This window comes from Dermacentor variabilis, chromosome 1 (assembly GCF_050947875.1).
Source record: "Dermacentor variabilis isolate Ectoservices chromosome 1, ASM5094787v1, whole genome shotgun sequence".
Taxonomy (NCBI): domain Eukaryota; kingdom Metazoa; phylum Arthropoda; class Arachnida; order Ixodida; family Ixodidae; genus Dermacentor; species Dermacentor variabilis.
In genome coordinates this window covers 20,530,587-20,557,917 of record NC_134568.1, presented here as the reverse complement: position 1 = coordinate 20,557,917, position 27,331 = coordinate 20,530,587, and the positions used below count along the sequence as shown (strand labels likewise).

General features: G+C 42.0%; 1 protein-coding gene across 1 annotated transcript; it reads right to left on the bottom strand.

Annotated features, from left to right (window-relative positions):
* Window positions 1-8,077: 8,077 nt before the first annotated feature.
* Window positions 8,078-21,673, bottom strand: LOC142573936 (uncharacterized). The gene is made up of 10 exons (XM_075683138.1): window positions 20,941-21,673; window positions 19,016-19,126; window positions 17,834-17,928; window positions 17,548-17,727; window positions 14,338-14,431; window positions 10,396-10,554; window positions 10,024-10,230; window positions 9,827-9,962; window positions 8,879-8,952; window positions 8,078-8,347 (listed from the first exon to the last, which is right to left on the bottom strand). The coding sequence occupies exons 1-10, from the start codon at window positions 21,067-21,069 to the stop codon at window positions 8,078-8,080; spliced, it is 1,455 nt and encodes a 484-aa protein (XP_075539253.1). The 5' UTR covers window positions 21,070-21,673.
* Between the last annotated feature and the right edge of the window lie 5,658 nt (window positions 21,674-27,331).

The following is a 27,331-nucleotide window of genomic DNA, read 5'->3' as shown; positions in this document are numbered from 1 at the left end:
CTCCAAAGCAGCCTTCAGCATTCTGAGAGAGCGACGCAGCCAAATGAATTGCTGCAAAACAAATTTTGTTTGGCCTTACAATTGAGCACCTGTTTTTCCTCGAATAATGTCAGCCTTTTCTCTGCAGAACTACACGCACCATGGAAGCCCCTTCCTACTCGGGCAGTGATGTTGGCGGGACCGCCGAAAGCATCTTGACAGGAATGTGCGCCACACCACTGTCACCATCAGCAGATGACAGTTTTCTAGATGCCCCACCTGAGCTACCACCACAAACAACGCCGGAATCATTGGCAGTACCAACAACATTGGTAACTGAGCGATATGGTGAGGCCCCACCCAAGCAAAAAAGAAGACAAGAAAGACGGACAGCTTCGAAGATGAACTTTTGGGCCAACTTCAGAAAAAAATGTCTGAGAATGAGGCGTTTGGTCTGTCTATAGGCCTCAGTTTGCACAAGCTGCCACGTAAAATGGCATCAAAATGTAAAGTAAAAATTATGCAGCTCATTGCAGAAGTGGAAGAAGAAATTGATTAGCCTGAAAGTTAATTAATGCAGTGTTTATAGCGCCATTTTTATATGTAGGTGCCAATAGATTATATAAGAGGTGTGCATGTAGCTTTTGTTTATGTTAACTATTTCATATATTTGTTTGTTTTTTACTCGTGCTACGCTTTAATATCTGGCTTATTCATACAAAGAATACAAAATTCTCAATTTTATCATTTTCATTTCTTCTCCAGAACTGCATAATTGCTTGAGATATAAGTCTGTGATATGCGTAGACTGTGATATTCTGCGATGTAGGCTGTGATATGCTGTTAACTAATGGTGTGATAAAATAGTACAAATATTAACGCTGCAATGTTGAACCTAATTTCCACGAAGTACAAAACTGCGTCCTCCTAGCTCACTTCCTTTGCATACTCAGTGACACTTCATTTAACCGTTTATGGCTTGCGGGGTCATAACCATCCCTCTCTTCTCAAGTGCCCATGAATGGACAAGGGCGCACCTACGTACCATATTTTAGCACGCTGAATACTCCCCAAAATTCAAATACACTGTGCAGTGTGTTTTCATCTTTCACTAATGGGCCTCCTTGGTGTTCCGAGTGTTTTCGCATGTGCGGGTGTGCTGTTTGACAAGGCTCATATTGGCAGCAAAATGCTTATTTCAAAACCTGTTGAGCTTTTCAGCCTTTTTGGTTAGGTGGCTCAATACTTCTTGAAGCAATCTTCAAGTTCAATGTAAGCTTCCTTATACACCAAAAATACTTAGGTATGGATACGTACCACATTTCATGTCTTTTTACAAAGTGATTGGTACAAGTGCGTACTCCTTTTATTCTACAAAAGCAGCAGTCGAAATGGCCTAAAAGTTGCCATTCTAGTTCCAGTCATTCTGAGTGCAATTTTACTATTTGTGTATGCATGGGATAGATGTGCCGAGCTCGCACCTTATCAAGGGGTAAACCAGATCAACATCTAACTGGGTCAATGCCTTAATCAGATCCATTATTTAATCACTGTACTGCGTGATCCGAGGTAGAACTTGATGTTGAGCACAACATAGTGTGTAACTACGGGTACTTGTTTCTTGATAGTCATGTGTATTCCATTACTATACCAGATTTCATTATTGCATTAAATCAAGAGTTGTATTTGTCTTTTGTATGGCATTTTCAGCATGCCGATTCAGAACAGTACAATATTTATTTCATGCATTTATTTTGCATTACTATTTTGTTTTTCGAATAAGGGCATTTTTCGTAATATGTGATACATATTTCATACTTCTCAGGTAATTGTGCACTAAATGAAGTACTCTATTTCTGTTGCATTCAAGGTATATTGAGCATCATATAGTACCGAAAGTACAGCATTTATCTATTGCACATCTGCATTTGTTCCGACAGTAGCGCACAGAATAAGACTGCAATGTTCAATTCCACTGTGACGATGAATGTGTCATTCCCAAGTCCCACATATTTCAGGGCTTTTACTGCCATTTAATAATATTTATTCAGATTATTACAACGCAATATCCACATGTAGCAGAGAAAGGACAAGGGCAATGCCAACTGGCAGTTGTAAAGAACACACATGTACTACATCCAAAAGAAATTTCCTGTGTTTTTCCATTTTTTTCTTGCACTTGTAGCATTTTGTATCTGTGTTGTACAGAAATAAGTCTTGTTATGAATAGTTCGTTAAATGTAATTGATCTTGCTTTCTTGTACTTCATTCTCAACGTTTCATTAAATTTCATTTTTTTCTATGTGATGTTTTCTATTTATGTACATGCTGTCACTACTTAAAGGGAAGCTGAAGAGTCTGTCGAATTCAATAAGACGCTCATATACGGATGCGGGAACCTTATAAACCATGTAGGTAAAATTTGGGTTTTTTTTTCAATTAGGAGCGACGTAATCGTCGGTTGAAATTGCGCTGTAGCTCCGCCCCCCTTTGAGTGAGCGAGCGGAGCGGAGACCGGAAACCGCGGTGTTGTGACGTCAACTCTGCTTCGTTCCTTCGCAGCGTCCGCGACCGTGCCTGACCGCGCTTGTTTCTGCGTGCGTGCCATCGTAATCTGCTTCGATCGACCCTGCATTCCTTTGTTGGTGCGTCTGCGTGTATGTAGAGTGGTAGTCAACGTGCGTGGTAGTCAACGTGAGTGGTAGTCAACGTGCGTGGTAGTCAACGTGCGTGGTAGTCAACGTGAGTGGTAGTCAACGTGAGTGGTAGTCAACGTGAGTGGTAGTCAACGTGAGTGGTAGTCAACGTGAGTGGTAGTCAACGTGAGTGGTAGTCTACAGATGAAGGTCACTACACGTACTGCATGAACCGGGAAGCTTTTCAAGCGTTTAAACAGTCTTTGTAGATTGCCGACAGCTTTGGACAGCGCACAAATGCCGACGATCGCATCCCTGCTTACGTTCCACGAGGAGGCATGCAGGAACACAACACTACAGTTGTTTGACCGGAGACGAGCTCACTAGATCGGCGAAAGATCGGCGAGATCACTAGATCGATTTGCAAAGAACATACTCACCAAAGAGCATTTCCAACACGAGGAGATCCCAAGACTTTGCTTTCGTTCGCGTCGAAAGCACTGCTCGCACCAGCATCGTTTGCTTCTTCGAGAGGCCGGCTCTTCGCAATCGAATCGTACATGTAGGGAGTAACGCCGAACTCCTCAGAAAAACGCAGTCTCTCTAAATTTTCCATTACCGTCTCAGAAAAACAGCACCAAACTACCTGGCACCGCGCTTCATGTGTAGCGGCAGCGGTCGGCAGCGGCAGAGTTGACGTCACGAGGCGCACCGACCAATCACAGGCGGAAACGAGACGCGCGAGCTGGGCGTGTCCGCTGCTGCACTTTTCGTCGAAATAAAATATATTTGCGCTTTCTTTCGCTTAATTTCGATACGATATTCAAATTCGGAGGGTTGAAAACCATTATGTACAGATGTTCACTCATTTTTTCTGGAAAACCTTTCAGCTTTCCTTTAAGCAACCTGCTCACGGAACACAGTGATGTACACTTCATGTGAAAATGACATGCACAGAAGGAGGGCCTGAAGTTAACCTGTCAGGCAGACCTGTTTAGAAGCACATGGGGTTAGCTTTAGTGACACTGCAGAAAAAAAGACCACATACACATGATTAACAAAATCGAGCCCCTCGGTTCCCCTTCTCTCATTAATGCAGAAAAAAATACATATGCTTACATGTAAAATACAGTTCATATGCCAATTTTAGTGAGACAAATCACTGGCATATGACTGCTGTAAAACCTGTAGTTCTTCACCATAAATAGAGAAAAAAAGCTCAAGAAAGGAAACAGTAGTAAGGGCAAAATCGTACATAATTACAGGTGCCAAAGAACTTGTTATGACGCTGAAAGAGGAAAAAGTTATACAATACGTCTGAAAAATAAAAAGCAAATGCGTGTATATATACATACATACAAAGTGGTGCAGTTTAACCATTAGAAGGTGTAGGGGTACAAAAGATGAAGGGAGAGAACTGGGATTTCAGCACCGCCTGACAACGTTCAACTGCCACGGCAATGAACCTTCTGCAGACATGAAATAATCTATTTCGTCCCTCATTGCCATGGCAGCTGAAGTGGGGCGGTTGTTTGATGGTAGTGCCTGGGTTCCAATTTGGGTGATAGTCTTGCGCCACTCTCCATCATGCATTGTTTCCCCACATGACTTATCACCGTAACCATCAGGGCAATATGCAGTGTCTGTCATCAGAAAGTTATGCAGAGAGACAGCAGCCCAAATCATGCTGCTGAGAAGCTCTGGCTCGCATTCCACACTTCCAAGGAAAACCCGCCATCGTGACACTAAAATGCCAAAAGCATTTTCAATACATCTGCGTGCCCTGGAGAGGCGGTAGTTGAAGACTTTTTTTGCCTCGTATAGTTTCCTACCAGGGTAGGGCCGCATCAGGTAGGTGCGCAATGGAAATGCTGCATCTCCAACCAAACACACTGGCCACTTGGAAACTCCGGAAGGGAGCCCCAATGCTCCCTCTTCAAAGAAAGTCTCGATGGGACTCTTCTTGAAAAAAGAACCATCGGAAAATCTGCCTTGTGCTCTGATATCCACCATAATAAATCTATAACTAGCATCTGCTACAGCCAGCATAAGTAATGAGTACACACTAAACAAAAATAACGCGAAACGGGAGTAAACCGCTCGTCCTGTATCGCATTCCCGTTTCTGGGTTTTTTTTACTACGTACCAGTCGAGGTAAAAATTTACTACCATGCTGACCAAGTTTTTTGTATGTAGAAACGAGAGTAATTTTTTAATCTGTGTGAAGGTTTTTGGGGACGATAGCGGGAGTATATTTTTACTTCCATCACAAAGTTCTAGCGGCTACTTCTGAGAGTAATTTTTCAAGTCCATTCGAGAGTTTCTTGGCTCTGATGCGAGAGTATTTTTTTACCTCTTTCATTAACTTTTCTCAGCGTTATCTGAGAGTTAATTTTTCAAGCCCATTCTGGAGTTTGTTGGAGGTGATGTGAGATTACTTTTTTACATCATTTATCCGGTTTTCTAGGCTATTCCTGAGAGTTATTTTTAGGCCTATTCTCGAGTTTTTTGGTACTGATGTGGGGGTATTTTTTTACCTCGTTATCAAGGTTTCTTAGCTCTACCTGAGTAATTTTTAAAGCCCATTCTGTAGTTTGTTGGAGCTGATCTCGGAGTATTTTTTTACCTCGTTCATCAGGTTTTCTCGGTTCTTTCCGAGAGTAATTTTTCAAGCCCATCCTGGTGTTTCTTGGGGCTGATGTGGAAGTATTTCGAAGACAATTGAAAGATCACAAGGATGATTTCAAGGATTCCAAGCATGAATGATTGTTTATTAGTTCTGACATGTTTCTCATAAAAAAGTCAGGCATGAGTTAATTATCACAAAACTATGGCCTTAAAAATGCTGTGATAAGCATAATAAATATTTGTACTAATACACAGACTGGGGCTGGTAACTGCCCATTAGATCTCTCATAGCAAAGTAAAATATATCACAACACATTCAATGTGCAATCCCACTAAACTACAGTGAAAACAAACACAATATAAAATCTAACTGATAAATATACAGTCAGTACTAGAGATGTTCACATTAAACCCACTGAATATGCAGATTATTCCTTCAAACAGGCAGTTGTCCAGAACATGGGTGTGCAGTGCATTCAATGGATGATTATGAACTATGCAACATAAAAATATTGCACTTAAGGCCAAATGACATCTGCTAATGGCCACTACTGCCCCAGACGAAATGAAACAACCATGTGGTAAATACAGCAAGCATTCGTACTATCACATTGGTGCCGGCAACTGCCCACCATATCTCACTGCAAAAGGAAAACTATCAACGCACTCACGATGTAGTGAACACAGTGACACACAATACAAAATCTAACTCATAAATACACAGGCAGTACTAGAGATGTTCACATTACACCCACTGAATATGCAGATCATTCCTTCAAACAGGCAGTTGTCCAGAACATGGGTGTGCAGTGGATTCAATGGATAATTATGAACAAAACTATGCAACATAAAAATATTGCACTTAAGGCCAAATGACATCTGCTAATGGCCACTACTGCCCCAGACGAAATGAAACAACCATGTGGTAAATACAGCAAGCATTCGTACTATCACAGTGCAACACATTCAAGAAGTAGTGAAGCTAAGTCAGTAGTAGAGATGTTCACATTAGACCCACTGAATATGCAGATTTCTTCAAACAGGCAGTTGTCCAGAACATGGGTGTGCAGTGCATTCAATGGATTATGAACAATACTATGCAACATAAAAATATTGCACTTAAGGGCAAATAGCATCTACTGCTAATGACCATTATTGCCCCAGCGAAATGAAACAATCGTGATAAATACAGCAAGCATTCATACTATCACATCAGTGCAGGCAACTGCCCACCATATCTTTCATTGCAAAAGAAAAACTATCACAAGAAATTCAAGATGTAGTGAAACTAAAGTACAGTGAAAATAAACAAGTGACACAATATACAAAATCTAACTTAAGTATTGCAACAAGCAAATGAGAGAACACTAGAGATTATCATTAGATCCATTGACCATACTGACCTTCAAACAGCTAGTTGCCCAAGACATGGGTGCACAGTGCAGTGAATGGATAGTTGGGAAGAAAATTGCAACAACCATGAGCAACATGTTCTATCAACTTTCAAAATGACCTCGCTCAGATGAGGAAAGTGGTTATTGCTAATATACACATGACAAAATATATATGTGAAAACAGCCATTAACCGATACCACTCCCCCTTGTGCTGAAAGAAAACATATGCAGCCTTTTTTCCACAGAAGAGGAACATGTTGCACAACTGTATTGCGGTACTCATGCGTATAAGCCAGATTTCAATTTCGTTGCCTAAAGATTTAGTGCATCTTAGATAGTCTAAAAGGTAATTGAGTCTGCTGCCCTAGTCTGTTTCTAGGCATGCGGTTGCGATGGATGCCATATGCTTGTGTCACAAGTTGAACATAGTGCTACCTAGGTGCGACTACAAGGATGTATATTTGTAGCTGCCCTCAATCCCCTTCATGTTGCCAGTCAGAATCTATGGTGTCTCTTTGTATTGTTCACCTAGCACTGTTTACACACAGAAGGCATGTCTGAATACCAAACTACCTTATTCTCCACAGTTACATTAATGTGAATGCATTGTGACAAAGTGTAATGTGAGAAGTCCATGATAAAGAAAAAGATAAATGAAAATAGCTAATTCAACTCCCCCCTGAATTACCCATTTCTGGGCCATTAAGTTTTGCATAATACACTTGTGCTAACACAGAGCCACGTTGGCCTAACCTTAGTGGCACAGGACATCCTTCAAATTATCAGTTGTTACAGAACCACTGAGCATGCTGCTGGTGCTCTTGCCTCTGCTGAGAATACCAGTGACATACTAACACACATTTTGTTGCTAAAGGTCCACTACAGAGACATTAAAGAGAAACAGTAAATCATTTTAGACTGATAAAACAATCTTTCAGAACTTTGTATTCATGAACATTGTGGCAATAAGCGGATCAATAGGAGAGAATGAAGATTTAACTTTCATTTTTCGAAATTTTATGTAGTGCCCACACATCAGTGTGGAGTCATACTTCAACTAAGTTTATTCTTTGACTCCTTTAGAACAGAATTCATCAATATTGGCCAGTAGAACATTAACTAGACCCGAACAGACACCGTCAAATTCAATATCACAGCAAGCTGGTTCAGGAATTATAAGGTGGTGGTGGTGACACCAGTTTTCGTTTTTGCAAGTTCTCTGGCTTATCAAGCCAATTCTAATGGTAAGAGTTGCATTTTCGGTGTTGAAGAATGATTTAATAACGCTCAAATAAATTTTCTCTTTCATGCTCCTTTAAAGCAAGCACTGTGCTATATGGCTTGGGCAACCTGCTGGCCACAGAACCCACAAGTGCTTTTGTTAGGCAAAATAATTTTCAGATACTTTTCTGAGGATATGCATCTGAAAATTTTTTTGCCTAGCAAAAGTTCTTGTAAAAGTTTACCAACTCTAATGCTTTCACCCGTGGCTTTGTGTAGCCCAAATCGAGAAAGCAGTGTACAATGAATGTTAAAATCCTGTGGGCTTTTTTTGGGTATATTACGTGGAATACCCAGAACGAAGCGAAAAGGCAGGCCAGGCCTGCCAGCAGTGACGACGTCACAAACAATCGCTGCGCATCGATGTGTAGCGCGAGGGAGCCATCAGATGCCCTCTGGAGGCATGGAGTCAGTGGGACCGCAGCTGTCTGTGGAACAACAGAAATTAAAAAAAAAAACATTATTACCTGAACCTAAGGTCACTCCATAAAAAGCCCCTAATTTTGGTCACAAAAAGCAAATGCCTTGTTTTATTCATTCATCAAGTGTGTGTTATATTTAAGTTTTCCTAAAAGGGGGCATGTTAAGATATGGAAATAAATTTGTCTTACTGGAAGTCACAGCATATGTGCGCAAAGCACACAATTCAGAAATACACTAACCAAGACCTTAAATAAAAGCCAACTAATACACTGGGACTGCACAAAACATGGTCATTAAATTTTCGCTAAGCATTAGTTTTCAGCAACAGATGTCAGATGAAATCAGTGTGTTTAGGTTCCCTTGAGCAAAAGGGTCAGCAGCTCCCATTTAGCGAGGGAAGAGCAGACCCGCAGTGCCCCAGAAAGTTATGATAGGCAGAAACAGGCCCCACATGCAGTCCAAAAGGAGATTAACACAACTGTGCTCCAGTCCAGCTATTGTATATGTTAATAGCTCCTCTGTCTTGAAGCACTTACCTCTGTTAAGATAGCATCAAGTGATTCATTGCAGCGGCCTGCAATGAAGTTGAGGACGCCAAGCACACCATCCTCTGCAAACAGTGAGGGATACACTTCAGTACTACTTCACTAGCAAGACTGACTTATGAACTATACATACATTTTATGTAAAGAAAGAAATTAGCTAGAGCCACGCATGTATCAAGGCATAGTTACTTCATGCATAAGGCTATAAAGGGACAGGGCACACATCTTACCATTTCTGTAGCGCTGCTACATGCTGGGCTTGTTGGCATGCAAAGTTCTATATTCTTGCGCAAGCACACAGGGACAAAAGGTAGATGCAAGCACTACATCTAAGTCTTCATTTTGTCTCGGTCTGCTTACGCAAGAATGTTATCCAGGTTGTAGTTTGCGCTATAAACTTTTAACGTAACAGTTGTTTGCAATGCTGTTACATTATTGCAAAGCTGTTTCATATTCATTGGAAAGTGTGCTCATGCGGTGTGGTCAACATTCCTGGCCATCTCAAGCACACCTTAGACAGCATATTACAAAGAAAACAGCTCATTCTTAGTGTTCAAGAATCCCATCCGGATGTTAGTAACCTCGTGCAGATTTCGTTTTGAATAAGAAAATTCAGTGTGGTGCCAGAACTACATCTTTAGAAGACAGTTACCAATCAGAATCATCATATGAAGTCGCATTAAGCAGGCTCCTACAAACTCGGCATGCTCTCTCAGTGGTTAATCCTCTACAGCTTGAAAAAACCTGTTGTAGCTTGCATGTGAAATAGTAAAGAAGTTACTTGCTCTGGGTACATTTAGCTCAAGTGAATAAAAGTAATTATGTGAAAGATTTTTGTATAATGTAACTCATGTATATACAGAAATTGTTGATCCCTGAAAGGAGTAGCAGTTTTGTCAACACTGAAAATTTATAAAAAATAGCAACACATAATATTACCAGAAGCCATGGCAGAGAATCGCACAACCTCGTCCTGCTCCGCGTGGTCCAGAATGATGCTGCACAGACGGCTGCAGCCATGCTCAATACTGTCGAGTATTGTTCTTTTGAACAATATATTGAACTCCATCAGCAGCTGAAAACAGAGACCATTATGATTAGCATGAATGGCACGAAAATGTTGAACATAAGCATACCGAGTGTTCTGTTGCTAGGAAAGGATACTGCAGGAGCGCCTCCGACAACGTGATTCGCCGAAGACACTCATGCCGTTCCTTGGCTGTTGCAAGCAGACGTGGCCGCAAATCTTCTGGATCAGCAGTTGCAAAATTCTCCTGTAGCCACTCATTATGCTTCTGCCGTGACTCCAGGGTCTCCCCATAAATGATGAGGTCATTGTTGTCCTGCAATATGTAAAACCAGCACCTCAGTGACGAAACTTTGATAGTTAAAAGAAAAATATAAGTGAAACAAAAAACAGCGAAAAGATGTGCACCACTGACAACACTTTAACTGCATTTTTCAGAGGGGCATGCAAAACAAAACAAAAATAATTAACAAACACTAACAGAGAGGCGGCATAGCTTCTTGTTCGCCACCTCCACCACTGGCTCCCTGGGACTCTTGCGGTAGCTCTGGGCTCGAACTGCTTGCATTTCCGTGGACTTATTCACCGCCTTCTTTCTGTTATTCTTAAACTTATTCTTGAGGGCAACTTTCCATGATTCCTGTAGATTATTTGAACAAAGATGCATAAAAGACATAACTTTCGTTACTTTAGTGCATAAAAGCACACATGAATTCCAGTTGGCTAAAGAAATGTGTATGCATACCTAGAACAAAAGCCCGTTACCTGTTACTGTGCATCACAAACAAATTTTTTAAAGGTACTTGTTCTATTGATACCATTTCGGTCTGTTCGATCTTGGTTGTTTTACTTGTGTAAGTGTGATTGCCATCTTTACAGACTTGCGCTGCCCTTAGCAGATTACAATGCAGTCAGACCGACTGTCCAGTTGTGCGCAGCATTAATGACTCTGCTAACAAAATTGTCTCATATGACACACCTCTCGTTGCCCAACGGATACCTTCACACATAAAGATCGCCAGAAATAACGAGGCTGTTCGGCTGGCTTCACTTGCACTCATAACAGCTGTGCCTGCCCTGAAATATTGTGCAAGCTTGATGAAGCTCGTCTGGTGATTTGTCAACACCTACTCAAGCAGCATCTAGACCAGCGTGTCGCAAATGGAAGTTCCCACCCCGTGTTCGCGATCAAGGCTTACCTTGTCGCTCTAGAGCACTACTACTCAAGCCAAGGGTTGGCTGTGTGAACGTGTGCAAACGTTTACAATGACAAGGACATGTGGCCGGTCCATAGATAGTAGTGTCCTGCTTCCATTGCACAGCGCACGTCGCTTGTGAGAGACTGTCACCCTCTTGGCCTGCAGTGTACGACACTCAACGAATATTTGTACCCCAGTGGTTGTGCGTTTCAATGCAATCAGGTGCATCACACTCTTACTTTTCTAAAAGAATGTAGCTTAGGTTCACATTTGTAGCCTATTTCCATTTTCGGGTGACAGGAACTCGGACACAATTTTTTCTATTTCGACAATATTTAGTGGCGCAACCTGCAGTGACCGGCCCTACTGTGTGTGACCTGTATTGTGTGCGTTCTACCTAATTCTTTGAGATATGTAATCTTTCTCTTTCTTTTCTCTTCCAACTCCTTCTTCCTATCTTCTATTTCTGTCTCCTGCTTTTTGAAGAGTAGGCAGGCGTTGTGCCCCTTCAACTGGCAGTTGCCAGCCTGCTCTTCACATCCCTTTCCTGTCTAGTATATGTACAGGGTGTTTCCGCAAGCACTTTTAAAAAATTTTAAAGGTTGCCTGTGGCAGATAGCACAATTCTGGTTCATCAGCTGGTCTATTCAAAGAGGCAGACATTACTTGCACAAAAAATCGAAATGCATAATCTACTTAAAAGGACGTCTTGTTGGGCGAGTTGGTCACAATTCATCTGGAGTACTAGGCGCGAACACACACAAGACACAAGGGAGGAGACGGGACAGAGTGCCACTTACAACTGCTTTATTTGGAGGCACACCACACACTTATATGGCCGTCTTAGACGCAAGGAACGCAATCAGATCAAGATTGATATGGAAGCGAACTGGTTAAATATTTCTTCTCAGCCATATATAAAGATGTTGATGGATCGCTGATGCACATACTTCCTTTCTTTTCGCTAAAGAAATGGCTTGCAATTCACCGTTGAAGTGCCTGAGGGTAACTGCCTACAGTTTCCAGATATAAACGTTGAGTTTTGTACGGATCATATTTGTTGCGCATATGCACCTCGTGCAAAAAAAGGGCTCCTGCCATGCAACTCCGCCCATTTGAAGTTAATAAAAAGGGGGATTGCTTCACTTTGCCTGAAATCCGCCCTCAGAAAATCATGCCCTCACAGGATGCAGTTTAGCTGGCAGAACCAATTGGCCAGGCTGTCTCCAGCTGGATTCCCTGATTCGATTGTGATTGCAGTCGCTTAAAGCCTAGTACAAAATATGAGTGCGGCTGTGAGAGCTGTGGAAGATCCCCCTCGAGATGAGGTGGTGACGCCTGTGGTGGTGCCCTATGTACACAAGATGGCCCACAATTTAAAGAAGGTTCCTAGCAGACATGGGGTACTGCTTGTGTTTTCAGCCCCCAAAAAGCAAGGAAGGCTTTGTTCTTGTATCGAAAGAATATATATGTGAAGATAAAAATGGATGCGGCACCAAGCATGGGCGACCGTTTATGAAGTGCGCCGAAGGTGTGTACAAAATCTCCCTCTTATGCGGCCGCTCCTACATAGGGCAAACTGGGCCCTGCATTAACGACCGAATTAGGGAACGTGAAAGAAATGTAGAGCAAGATAAAGAAGGGCCAAACATATCCAAGCACATTAAGTTCTGCCCGTCACGCTCTTGTGAGCCATGTTTTGCAGGGGCGCGTATTCTTGCAAAGAGTAAAGATAAAAAAGCTCAGGAAGTAATTGAAGCTTTCTTTATCGGAAAGAAAGGAAGCATGCGTGTCAGCGACCCATCAATATCTTTATATATGGCTGAGAAGAAATATTTAACCAGTTCGCTTCCATATCAATCTTGATCTGATTGTGTTCTATGCGTCTGAGACGGCTATATAAGTGTGTGGTGTGCCTCCGAATAAAGCAGTTGTAAGTGGCGCTCGGTCCCCTCTCCTCCCTTGTCTTTGTGTGTGTGTGTGCCTAGTGCCCAAGATACATATTTGACTAGTTAACATACACTCACTAATTACATTTTTGAACTGATTACCTTGTGGCCTGTATTGCAATTTACAAATTTAGCAGTGGAGTTCGCAAGGCGGATCTATTTGGAATGAATTCACAGTATGACACCAGTTTCAAGATATTAATTCCCAAACGTTGCGGAGAAATGCATTGGAATTCCAGTTACTCTCCTCACGAAACATCGTTATATGCATTAAAGCACGAAAGTAACTTGAATGCCAATGCATTTCTCCGCAAAGTTCGGAAATCAATATCTAAAAAGTGGTGTCATCCTGAGAATTCTTTCCAAGCAAATCCGCCTTGCGAATTCCACGGTTAGAATTTGTAAACAGCAATATGGCCAAGAGGTAATTAGTTAAAAGTTAGTTAAATAATTGTTTAATTAGTATATTATGCATATTAATTTTTTGTGCAAGTAATACCCTCCTCTTTAAACAGACCGGCTCATGAACTACAATTGTACTAATTGCCACAGGCAACCATTAAAATTTTTTTAGTGTTCGCTAAAACATCCGGTATGTTTTCAAAACAAATAATGTTACTGCGCATGAAAAAACTAACATTTTAAGTACTAGTTCTGTTATGCAAAAAAAGTGAGGCGTGCAGACAGGACACAAGAGAAGTGGACAACACGCCTCACTTTTTTTGCATAATGAATCCTTACCAACTAGCTCAGCTTTCTGTCGTTCTATACTAGTTCTGTTTCTACCATTTCATTCTGTTGGATCTTCCTTCTTTTACTTGTGTAAGTGCACACAGGATACATAACACTGAGAACTCCATGAAGCTTTTAGTGATGTATGGTATCAGCACACCACCAGATATTTGAACTTTGTAGCATGAGTTTCCCAGATTTGGACATATTCTATCCATTTCCTGGATATAATCTGAGCCTGTTGCATATTACATAAAAAGACTCAGCTATCTGAGGTGCCTGAGTGAAGTTACACAATATTCAAGGTTTCTGAATTCGGCTTCCTAGTTTCATAAACACTGAATCATTAATGCCCATCCTCATCTCATCATTGCATTTAATAAACTGAGCATCTTCCTTCTTGTTGTCCTTGCATGATTATAAGACCCTGCAATGAACTCTGCCACACCACATCAATCCAGCTGTCAGAACCACTGCATAAGACCTCAATGTGGCACCTATGTACTAAAATTGGAAGGGAATGATGGGAAAAGTTTTACTCACCATGCCACTGCCTTTCTTCACATTGTCACGCAAGTGCGGATATTTTTGAATCAGTTGCTCCACAGCAGTGCAGTAAAGCTCCTTGGAAGGATACCTATTCAGAGGAGATGTATCAATATGTTTGTATTATCAGTACAGCATGAAAACATCTCAGGAAAGCACTAAAGTTGTAAAGAATCTTCAAAAAGCCAATTAATGCAATCATTATTTCTTAGGTATATTGTAAATGGTTGAAAGAAATGATAATTGGTTATCAGCCCCTGACTCAACATAGACCAACCTGCAAACCACACTATGTCCAAGCCAAAAAGAAAGATTCATGTCAGACAAAAAGTTACATTTTAAAGGAACTCAGGAAATACACTACGCAACTTCAGTTTCCTACATCCATGAATGCAAGCATCTAAACATACACACATGCACACATACATAGGCAATGCAGTAAGCTGTTTATAAAAGTGCAGGATGCAAGTGGCACTACACCTCTGTTAAGGGCATGCAACGTATCCCCTTCAGTCACTGTACACATTTGTAGACACGACTTATTTTTGCCATACCTGTGCAGTTGTGGCAAGGAATAGATAATAAAAGTTACACTTAAGGTAAATTGAACATTCTTCTTACCTCAAGTACCTCCGTTGTACTGAGGAAAATCTATCGCTACTGAAGATCGCTTTCGAGAAGGCACTACAGTGTTTGACGGGTGGTGTAACAGGGGACGTTTATGTAGCAATTGCGGAATTTTTTTTTCTTTCTAGTATGCTTGCAACCAATAATTAACTTGCACAAGTAATCCATGCTAGTCTAATTCGTGACTGAAGGGGCTATCTGGCTTGTTGTTCAATTACTACTCTTTGGCATTACATTATAACCTTTTAAGGTAGTGAGACTATTCTGCCTGCAAGTCACCTTGCAGAAGCAGAAATTATGAGTGAAATTGCATTGTGGTGTAAGAATATGTGGAACTGAGAAGGTGCCGCCCTCCAGCTTATTTTATTCACAACAATATAGCCACATTATTATGCAACTGCCTGCAGTAGCGCTAACACATACCTACAAAAGCTATGGCCACATAGCAGCACTTGGACTAGGCAATGCACACAACAGCCACCCAAATATACATCTAGAAACAAAATTTATTCATTAGCAAGCACCAAAGAAGCTATGCTGGCACATTTGTAATGACTACGCTGGATGTCTTTCACGTTTTCTTAACGCAGTGAAAGGCACCAGTAGTCACATCAGTGGCACTTTATCATGTTCCTTGTGTGGGTTTTTTGGGAAGTTATTTTGCTTTTCAGTTATGAACCAACTAGCCTGAGAATAAGTGCTGTTTATCTGGGCTCAGCACTTCTTTCTTGCTATTGGAATGCTACTGCAGGCAGTATACACGGTGTTTCTGTGAACACTTACAAACATATTTAATGGTTGCCTGTGGCAGATAGCACAATTCTAGTTTATGAGCTGGTCTGCTGGAAGAGGCGGGCATGCAAAAAATATTGATATGCCTAATCGACTAAGTAACGGAAGTGCACTAATTAAGTTTTTTTAACTAGTTACCTCACGGGCCATATTGCAATTTACAAATTGTAGCCATGGAGTTCGCAAGGCGGATTCACTTGGAACGAATTCTCAGGATGACACCAGTTTCGATATATTGATTCCCAAAATTTGTGGAGAAATGCATTGGCGTTCCAAGTACTTTTGTGCTTGAATACATAAAACAATGATTTTTAGGAAAGTAGTTAGTGAATGTTGTTAATTAGTCAATTATGCATTCAATTTTTTTTTGCAAATATCCACCTCTGAGTAGACCAGCTCATGCACTAGAATTGCGATATGTGCCCCAGGCAACCTTTAAAATTTTTATTAAGTGTTCACTGGAACACCCAGTATTAAAAACAGTTGTACCCTCCTGAATAGTTGGCCTGTTGCATTCTGTGTGCTTCTGCTCACCCTTCAGGTTACATAAACTTGGAATCGATTTTCTGATAGTCTGGTACACAACAAAATTGTGAGCATAGCACTGTGTTCAACAGCCTCTCAGTCACTAGTGCTGTGGACTGCCGTGTGTTCATTGCAATGTTAAAGAATATTTTCACTGTAGTTGCCTAGAGCTTGTTCGGCTACGCGATTGCTGCACTTTGCAATAGGCCTTGAGACGGCTGGTATTGCAATATGAGTTGGGCACTCAGATTTAGATCTCTTACCAGTTCAACTGGCTTTTTAGCCAATTCCCTGCACTAAGTAAGCAGTTTCACCTGGTTCACTAGTTGTTGCAGCTGGGAACACGCTAATAAATCACTGCATCTAGTAACAACCAGTTGAATATTTTTTACTATTGCACAGCATATACAAAGTTTATTACTTTTTATGACCATGAAAAAGAAAGCATATATTCTTCGTTTACCACATATCTTAAAACTAAAGAAAGGCAAGAAGAACCTGGAGGAAGCTGTGGGAAGTGTTAGTACAACCAAAACCACTAGAAGCTTGCGGAGAAATGTGTGAAAACTATCCCGAGTTTAAATAATGTGCAAGCTATGGCTGTCAGAACTTTCCCTAATAGGGAGTATACGTGTCTGCAATATCACACAATACTAAGATCAACAGCTGTTCCAGTTTATAAACATAAGTTCTCATATCTCAATTCAACACTAAAACACTGCACGAGAAATTAAGTTTTTTGCTGTAATATACCGCTTGTGCAAAAGCAAAAGAAAAAGTTGAAACGGGAAAGAAAGAAAAATACACGTGAGGCATTAGTACTGTGATTCAAACTGCCTGCCTTGACACCGAAGGCGAGTGCCCTAACGACAGTGTTACGATGAGAGCCTGGTTTCTCTTGTCTCATGAAAAAAAGAAGGCAGCAGTACCATGACAGCAGCCTTAGCAGCACTGTGAGAGGCTTACCACAAAAGGTTTGAAAAAGGTTAGTGAAATTATTTTTTTATTTAGTGGTACAACTGGTTTATTGCCAAATTCAGTCACTCCAGACGGATACCAGTAAGACCTATAAAGAAATTATTTGGCACCAGGTGCTTCGAACTAAGAATCCTACAATAAAAAAAACTCCACCAGTCATCAACAATAGGTACCAGTGCGATTGCTATCACTGCGGTCCTTAACAGGTGGGGCTGGAGGCCAAATTCTATGCATGTCGACATAACATGGGACCAGACATTAGGTTAATGCAAAAGCACTGCTTACCATACTATCTCGAAACACGCTTGAAAAAGGCGGTTAATGATTGCCCGCCTCACCGGTCCCCCCACGGGCTCTTTCCGCTGTAGGACCTCTTCGTATGGGCCGAATGATGGCAATTTAAAGTCCAAATAGTCAAACTGCTTTTGAAGTGGCACATGCACCTCCACGATGGAGGAGCCATCACTGAAAAGGATTGTTATTGTTAAGTTCACAAAATAGTAACTGCTTTTAGCTCCAGTGAATGACAAAGGGCCTTTCTGTGCCTTTTCTATGAAGTACCAGCTCTTACCTGAGACCAAGAAGCTCATTAGTGGGGCCAGCACTGTCGGACGCATTTGAGAAGCTGGTGTCCAGACTCGTGCACTGCACGGCAATCATGCTTTCCTGCAGCAACAGTTTCAGATTTGTACATTAACAGAAGTCCTCAATGAAAGAATCAATGTCACTTAACTAAGCTGTGCTTTAAATGAATAAGTTCAAGCATATTGCAACAAGGCCATTTGTAGTGCTGGCAATAATAATTACAGCCCTTCGAAATTATAGTTAAACGTGAGCAGTAGCAGCAAGGTATTTGAAATTGCTTGAAAACCTGACTTGGCTTAAAAGAATATTTTCCCTTTTAAATGTAAGATGCACCAGCTAATTCCAGCACAATAGCAAACACTACTAATACCAAACAGCATGACAAGCTAGCAAGCCTGCAGAGTCAGCCAAATCCTATGTAGCATAGATAAGAGGAACAAACTATGGATTACTTGAACCTGATACCTAAACCTGAATCTGCAACTGCATCAGGTGCAGATTGAAAATTAACAGCTCCACATCCTGACTCCCTTGAATTTGAATGCCTCTACCAAATGTACCTTCCTTCTCTGTCTCCTCTGACAAGTCAAGGAGATGTCATGTTTCCATTACAAGTATTGCGTCCTTTATTATTTTTTCTCTTTCATTTTCGCAGTGCACCGCACTTACAATTACATTTTTCGCAGGTTCTGCATTAAATGATTTACCAAAGTCACGTGTCATGGTCGGCAACATTGCAGGCAGTGCCTCAGATTTTCATTCTCTGGCAAAAAGTGGGGCTTGAAAGGAAGGGCGCACAAGCTTTAAATTCAAATTTTAGCTGTTTTTTGCAGCATGCAGTAGTTTGATACTTCACAAACACAATAAGTGTGTGATCTACACACCAGGCTTGTGTGTTTGCATTGCCCTAACCTGATGAAGGGCCCTTTAACTTTTTTCCTTACCGGGTCATAGGAAATGGGTGAATTGGATCGACAGCTTTTCGACAAGTGCTGCCTGAACTCTTCCACAAGCAACGCCATGCACCGTATGAAATGAAGGCTGCACTTTTAACTGTCAAATTTTTCAATTTTTGCCACACTGAGGAGACAAACAATTAAACAGAAGCATGCTCTAAAGACAATTCCCTGGTGGCTGCTTGACTTCTATTTCAGAAGAATACACTCACATCTGTATGAGGCACTGTTTTTCTTGCCACCTTTATCTTTGCCTTGGTAGGAATTATGGCATCTGCCTCCAGGTCAATGAAGTCATCCAGATCGTCGTCGTGGACCTGGAGCTGAACAAGGCATTTTAATTATAAATATCAGCGTTTCTTGGGTGCACACATACTATTACAGCTCTTCTAATGCCTATCAGTGCAGCCTGCTCATAGCCCAAAGGAGCAGGAATAGAAACATATTGCACATGGCATAGACTCATGTTGTTACATTCCAACCTCTTAAGACTTTTTTCCCAAGCTGATGACGCAGTTTCCTATTGATATTTTTATCCATGTAATAGCTACACCCAAATTATCCAAGAACTACAAACAGTGTGGCTAATTACAACATGCATCTGAGTGGCACGTGCTTTATTGATCGGGAATGAATAAGGGCATGCAAATAGTGTCACATCATGTTGCATGCATTTATTTTAGTGCGGTGATGTGTCATGCACCAGAGGCCTCAGGAGAGTACCTTGGTAAAGTAGGCGGCACAGAAAATACAGAGCAATGAAGTAGCAATTATATGTGAACAGGAAGAAAGCAAACCTAGGGGCCCAATTTTTATTAGTCATATCATAAGAAGCCAACAAAGATATATATAGGAACAACTATACATAGTTGTGTTTTCATCCATTTTGTTTTCATTAATTTATCATTTATTTGACTCAATAAGTGCAAGTAATTTCTCCTATGCTGTCTTTGTTGGCTTATGATATGACTACTAAAAATTGGGCTCCTCGGTTTCCTTTCTTCTCGCGCATATATATATATATATATATATATATATATATATATATATATATATATATATATATATATATAGGGGGTTTCACGTAGCTTGAGCCAAATTAGAATATGCAAATGCCACATCGCTGAGAGGTACTGAGATTATCTTTTGCATCCGCCTAATTAGATGATGCCTTAATTACCTTATCAATTATTATAATTAGATGAAAGGTTTAAACAAAAAAATTGTAGAGCAACATGAAAAACTCCCGATACAGCTTTCTGTTGCTCATAAAACTTTTTCTGAGCGTGAAAGAACCCCGCGAATGCACGCAAAATTGCCGCGCGACTGGCCGCTCGAGGCACTTTGCGTGTATTCGCGGGCATCTTTCACACTCGGAAAAGCACTTTTATGTACCGCGTATTGAGCAACAGAAAGCTGTATCGGGAGTTATTCATGCTTCTCTACAATTTTCTTACTTACACCTTTCATATGATTATGATAGGGAAGTTTATTAAGATCAATTATCTAATTAGTCGGAATGCATAAAATAGTATATCTCCAAGCGACGGCAAACAACCTTACCTTGGTTCTGTCCAGCTACGTAGCATGTGCATGGCTCAAATTAAGTGAAACACCCTGCATTGCGCTGAAGCACCTGCCAATTCTCGGTAGTATTAAATTTTTGTCACGTTCGGAAAATTAATTACTCTCACGCATGTAAATATACCACTTGTGGACAAATCTCACAACGCGAATGATGCGCATGTTCTTTGTTTCAACTAGTGGGTCAGTGCAGCGATTGTCACAAGTATCTTGTGGCGCGAAAACGCGACTAAGACAAAGAAACACACATCGAAAGAACGGGAGCTTTCGTTTTTTCAGTCCATAATAGTTGTACCAAAAGTACCCAAAGTTGCGAGTTGGCATGCATTCATGCTTGGGAAGTTACAAGCAGCGAGAAAAAGCGCGCGCACATGCATAGAGAAAGGGATAGAGAAAGGGATACAAAAAGCGCTTGTCTTGTCAGTTTCCGAGTCCCTCTGTAGCTGTCCGCGTTGCTTGTAATTTTCCAACCATGCATGACTACTTACGGAAGTGACACTATATTAACCATCCAACCCAAATGCAAAGCTGTCAAGATATTCAAGGTACTCACCAGTGTCTTCTCGTTGACGGGCACAAATGGCTCCAAAGCCGCCAGAAGTTCTGCATGGGTTCCTGTCGGCAGCACGAGCTTTTTACGCTCGCCAGTTTCCAAGATGGCTAAACACACTACCCCCGCCATCTCGAAAGGTACTACTGCCGGACGTCAAAGTTCGTAAGCTGGCGGTAATGGTGGAGCTCGGAAAGTGCGCGTACTCGTAGGAGCGCAACGGACGGCTGCGCACGTATGACCCTAGCTTAAGGAGCATATAGGAACTAACTGAGCGCCAAAACGAGCAATCGCAGGGAATTGTGGGGCGCGCCGTCAGCTGTAGTAGCTTCTGATTGGACGGACGACGCGGCGGCATCAGCGGCATGCCCGGCGCGCGTGTTTTTCTACGCGATTTCAACTGTCGGCCGTGCGAAGCTTTCCGTCCGCTTTGTCGACCAGCGATGTCGTACCATTCATGCCGCTGATTTCTGGGTTTCAATTCGCTCTGAGCGCGACGACCACGAGCCAAAAAAAAAACAAGAATACGCAGGGTGTTTCTTTTCTTTTTTTTTTTTTTTAAGGATACGCTGTTTTCATGAGCGAACTCTGGTTTTAGTTTCGGCAGCCTTTTTTGCTTCTGCCAGGTTTAGCTCTACGACATTTACCGCTGATTGGACGCACCGTCACATGCTGTGCCTGCGGGTCAGTAAGACGGATGAAAAAGCTATATTTATCCGATAACTTATCAAGCAAGGTTTCGACTTTTGCGCTGCTACTGCTGCCTCTTTTTCCTTGCGCGCTCGTCGGGGGGTGGCTCAGAGCGTGTGTGTATATATATATATATATATATGAAATTAAGCCGACGCGAGAAACTCGTTTGGACCTTTTCATCGCGTGGCATGTGCGCAATGCCCTCTGGAGCCCCCTGGGAAGTCTCCGAACCAACATTATATGTTATATGGTAGAATCGTAGTGGGATATGCCTATTTCGGTTTGGCCAAGAACGGACGCACACCCAGTGGCACACGCTCAGTGTTGTATAAAACTTCACATTCACAGATCGGCGTGCTTTGTAGGTGCCTGTGAGGCGACATTATATTTTCAGGTCTTATGTAGCAAGCTTTCTCTCTCTCTCTGTTTTTTTTTTTCAAACGTATAAATATATATATATATTTATTTATTTATTTATTTTGTCAGGATACAAGGGCCATCTAAGCCACTTTATAATTCACTATCATACAATGGCTGTTGGGGGCGAGGACTTACGGAGTCGCTATCTGTCGGAAGCGCTCGGCTTGCTTAGTATGAGGGATAACGCGGCGCGTTCCTTATAGTTTTGGGTTCGGCGTTCAATAAAAACAGCACGCGGGAGCGATCCTGGACATTACTGTTACTCTCGAAATGAATGAAGTATTTTACTTACTGTCAAAATAATAATCTTGGACAAACAGAAAGTACAGAATGGTATACAGACACTATCTCTTTACCGAATACGTACAGTGATCGCCCAGTGCGGGTGGCCGCCGCGATGGAGTCACCCGAACCGGTTTCTTGCGTGAAAGGTCGGCAATCGCAAAGAGCGAACTATGTGAAATATCTTCTTATAGTGGGCTGTCTGTATAACCAAATGGAGCTTAACAAAATGAAGCCTCCATACAGCGATTGCACGGGTTCGCGGTGACCAACTGCGCGTCTGCATGCATGTCCGCGCACAATGTTTCACTTTCGCACCGTGCCGTGAGCTTTAGGCCGCAGCATATGAGCATTTGACAGTACACAAGCAATCATTGTTGCGTGGATACTCTCAGAGCTGTTCAAAAATAATTTCGTTATAACTAGGGACTTCGACGCTTACGACGGCGACTTGTGATGTCCCGTCTCGACGATTCAATCTTCTTTATTTTTTTTTTGTAAAGCATCGGACGTTTCAGTATAGTTATTTGTCAAGTTGCGTCGCACTGTATATTTATCGGTCCTCGCAACGAGCAATTACCCGCTGCTTCTTTTTCTTAATCCAGTACATTTCATTGTTTGGTGCTACAAGCATGAGAATATGCCGCGCCTTTTATTTTGATGTGTTTTTTACCGTTGCCTTTTCATTGCAATGAACTTGCCATTATCTAGAATCAACAAGTTCATTGACCAAAGCTTCATGACATTAACAGGGTTGAGCGCGCGGGCGAGCGTCTCAGTGCGCGCTTTCTGCTGCTCACCGAACATCGCAACCCCGACGCTGTACCAGAAATATGACTCGCGGAAGTGCTTGCTGCACGCCCGAGTTGTAGCCGACGGCTGCTTGTCGGTTCTAAGTATCGTAAACTCCACGCAGCTTCTTGTCCTGCAGGCTGACATATGAAGGCTGACACTCGGCTCCGTTGTGTATACGTCCGGCACTGCGGCATCGAGCAGTAGCCTACCATGATGGATGCCTTCAAAGGCAGTCGTTGCCTATTAGAGGGTTTGCGAGTGTTGTCAAGTGCACACCCGAAGAGAAAACCTCCCCGCTTAATCAGAACCGCAGCGCATGTGGATCTTTCGTTTTCAGCTCGCTTCGGCGCTTCCGAAGCAGCCGACGCGGCCGCTGTGTCCACGTGATCCCTCATACCACGTCACTCTGACGGAGGCGCCAGCTTTTCCAGTGGTGGAGCTCGCCCCCAATATAAGCACAGATGTACATGAAGAGACAATATACGTTACGTAAGGAAGATAACTATTTACATTCATACAGCCGAGGAACTAAGTAAACTTTATTCGTAGGGCGCTTGTGGATCGAGTGCTGGGGAGTTTGCCACCCGACCGCGCACACCGGCACTGCTATAGTGACAGAAGCCGAGTGGCGGGGCTCGAGGAAGTCGCACATATGAGCTCGCGCGTGAGAACGAGAGGCCGGGCAGCCCACAGGAAACTCGTTCGCGGACTTTGTTGTAACCACTGGTTCATATGTAACAGCTGCGTGCTTGCAAATCCGCTTGTGACGTGTACGGCCCTGCAGTACTGAGCAGCGGGCAAGTGTGATTATTTGGGAATCGTATCATTTAAAAGTTGTTTGTTTCTTGTAAAGCAGAGAGAGCGGTCACAGCTTTTGGATCTCTGTCGCTCCACAAGCTATGGTTGACATATATATTTGTAAATAAACCTGTATGTGAGATGCTGTCGCAAGCCCCATTTGCAAAGTGTGGACTCAATATCAAATAGGGTGTGGAGATCGACAGTTCTACCATCGCGAGAGGCGGCCCTGCAGGGGCCTGAAATTATAGCGTCATCTGCAACTCGCTCTGTATGGAAATATTCTGCCGACGCGCCAGGAAGGCACGCGGTCAAAATATATGCTTTCGTCCACAGACTAGCACAACAAAATATTGCTGTTCACTTAATTATAATCTCGATCCTTGCACACAAGCCTTCTAGTGTGCGGGTTCGGCTGTAATGCCGACTGTTGAATGGCGCAACTGTCGAATAAAAGGCACTTTTCATGGCCAAGCAACGACAAAATACGTGCGTCTTTTCGCTTCCGGAACAAAACTAATTGACTGTATTTAAGAAGGTATTTACACGAGTCAAAATGCAGCAAAAGAAACACAGATTGCCAAGTCTTGCTCGACACCAACACGATGTTTCAGCTCTCACTTTTCTCAGAGGCGTCAGGGATCTGCACCTTCTACACCCTGCAAGTGGCAATCAGCGCGTCTCTTCAAAAGATGTGGAATACATGTAAAGCATGATGTTCCGGATCTTCGTGGCGGAGCGCCGGCGGGGACCGGGGTCTGACTATGGATATATAGTGTAATTAAACAAAACGCGAAGTTGCCGCATATTATTCACAACAACCGTGAGGCAGAACAAAAAGAAGAAAAGGTGCTGGAAAACAAGCGTTTCAATCGATGTGGTTTAGCTCGCTACAATTTGAAGCATCGGAGAAAATTAAATAAAATGAACACGTTATATTCGTGTCCCGAAACCAAGTTATAATGCGAGGCGCGTTATTATGGCAGGAAATTCCGTAAAACAGCTCCCATATATTGTTGCAAATACGATATTTGTTAACGTAAAACTCGGAGAAGCAGCATAGCCTCCGAAAACAGCGGTGGCAACTCTTGCACCTATCCCTTCTTCCTTCCTACCACAGATCTCGGAAGTCTCAAGCACTCACTTTCTCCATCGAGATAGAGAGTTTCTTTCTATCGAGATAGAAATACAGTGATTGTGGAGAGGAACAGGCGCTTTCTGTAACGCGCGAAAGATCGACAAGCAAGCGAGCTGTCGCTAAGAGCACCCACTTGCACTATCCGGAAAGAGAGAGAGAAAGTGATCGCGTGGAGGAAGAGGTGCTATTGGCGCTATTCTTTTCGCGCGCGAAACCGCGAAACATCGACGAGCGAACCACCTTCAGCGTGCTGCGCTCAGATTCTGTTCAACTTCGCGCAGGACTCCCTGCCAGAATGCGAGGACGTTTATAAGTACATTTATCTTTTTGTGAGCCGGAGGTTACGTAGCCACGGCGCTGCGTACTGCGTTACGCTCCTACGGTAAGTTGCATGCAGCGGGTATGCCCGCGTTCTTTATCTTATATGATCTGAATAACCAGTAAACTCAATCGAACGGTTGTTGTTTAGCTTAACTATTGCGAGGATTTTACTGAGCGTCCCCTGAAATAAGAGTCCTTGTAAGATCACCCGGTATACAGAGCGTTAATTTTTAAGTTTTACGGAATTTTTAGAAATTGTCTGTGTCAGGTAGCATAATTCTTATCATTGAGCTGGGTTATTCGATGCGGCAGACATTAGTAGCACGAAAAATCGAAGCACATATTCAACTAATTAACAAAAAAATCGCTAATTAACTTCCTAGTTAATGACTTTACGACACATATTGTAATTTACGAATTGTAGCCGGTGAGCTTGTCAGGCGTATCCACTTGGAATGAATTTCCAGAATACCACAAGTTTAGAGATATGCGCCATCAAACTTGCTGTAAAAATGCATTGTTCCACTTACTTTTTTACCATAAAGCTGTTTTATACATTGAAGCACAAAAGCAACTGGAACGCTCATGTATTTCATCCCACAATTTGGGAAATATCTCGAAATACCTTTGCACCTTGCATTCGCAAACAACTTTTTTAGTGAACTGCAAACCAACTTGTGGATAACAAAGTTCCACACACAGAACAATCGTTAAATTAAAATGAAAGAAGAAATATGGACGTGGAATCTAACTTATACAATTATCACGATACAGTACGAAATACGTAATAGCGCAACCATTAAACAGCGCTAGTTTTTTTTTATACATATGGTATTTATAACAATCAGTGTAATGGTGTATGTACAGGAACTACATTTACAAAATTATGATCAAGAGATGGTTACAAACAATGACAGGATAACGAGCAGTACACAAAGAAAACACCATACAAGGCAAAACCTTCCATCTCCACGAGAATTTGAAAGAAGTTCGCCGCCTAATCAAAAGTGTATGTCAATTCAGCTGGCATTGATTTTGATCGTAGATGTCCTTTAGGCGCATAATCATATGAGAGAAATGTACTCTTGAAAAAGCTATTCTTTCTGCATTTCGGTCTTGCATACCAGTTTATTATAGGCTATACCAATAATTAAGCTGGCAGCATTGGCCTTGACTGCATGTTGCCTAATGCAGGCCGACTGATAAACTTGAATTAGGCAACGCTCGGTCAGTGCCAACAGTGCTATCTTATTGGCATAATTGGCGCTCTTGGACTAACACTGTAGCGATGGTTATAGTTATGGCAAATTGTACGGCATTCTAGTTCACTGTAGTTAGGGTAATGATGGACACGCCCTTTCTTTTGTGAAAACATTATACCCATTGTGCCTGCGAGCATTTGACTAAAAAGAAGTATGACTTACAGCCAATCATAAAAAGGTTTTGTGATGTTCAGGGAGAGACCAAGTCTTCTAAAAAAAAAATTAACACAAAAGATTTCTTTTGCTTTTGAGGATATGTAACAAGCAGTGGAACAAATAAATTTTTAAATCATCATAATAAACACACGTCTAAGTAAAGCCTCTCTAGATACACAGGCAGAGATTTCCAGGCTCTCTACAGAGATAATTCATACAATTTTTGTTGATCACACTTTTACATAAGCGAACAAAATTTCAGATCATGAGGGAGAAAAACTTATTTTGTCAAAAATGTTGCCCCGAAATCCTCCACTTAGCCAGAAAAGTCTGCAATGGTCGAGCTGCCAAGCCTGGGACACTTGGCATGGAATGACCCAGAAAACGAAAAGAAAAGAAAGAAAAAAAAATACAACCACAGATGTATCTTAGCCTTGATATATGACACAGATTTGGAAGCCCAGTCAAGCATGAACACACAGTGGCAGCTCTGTTCAATAACATGTATGCCCATAGTGCATCCCTTCAC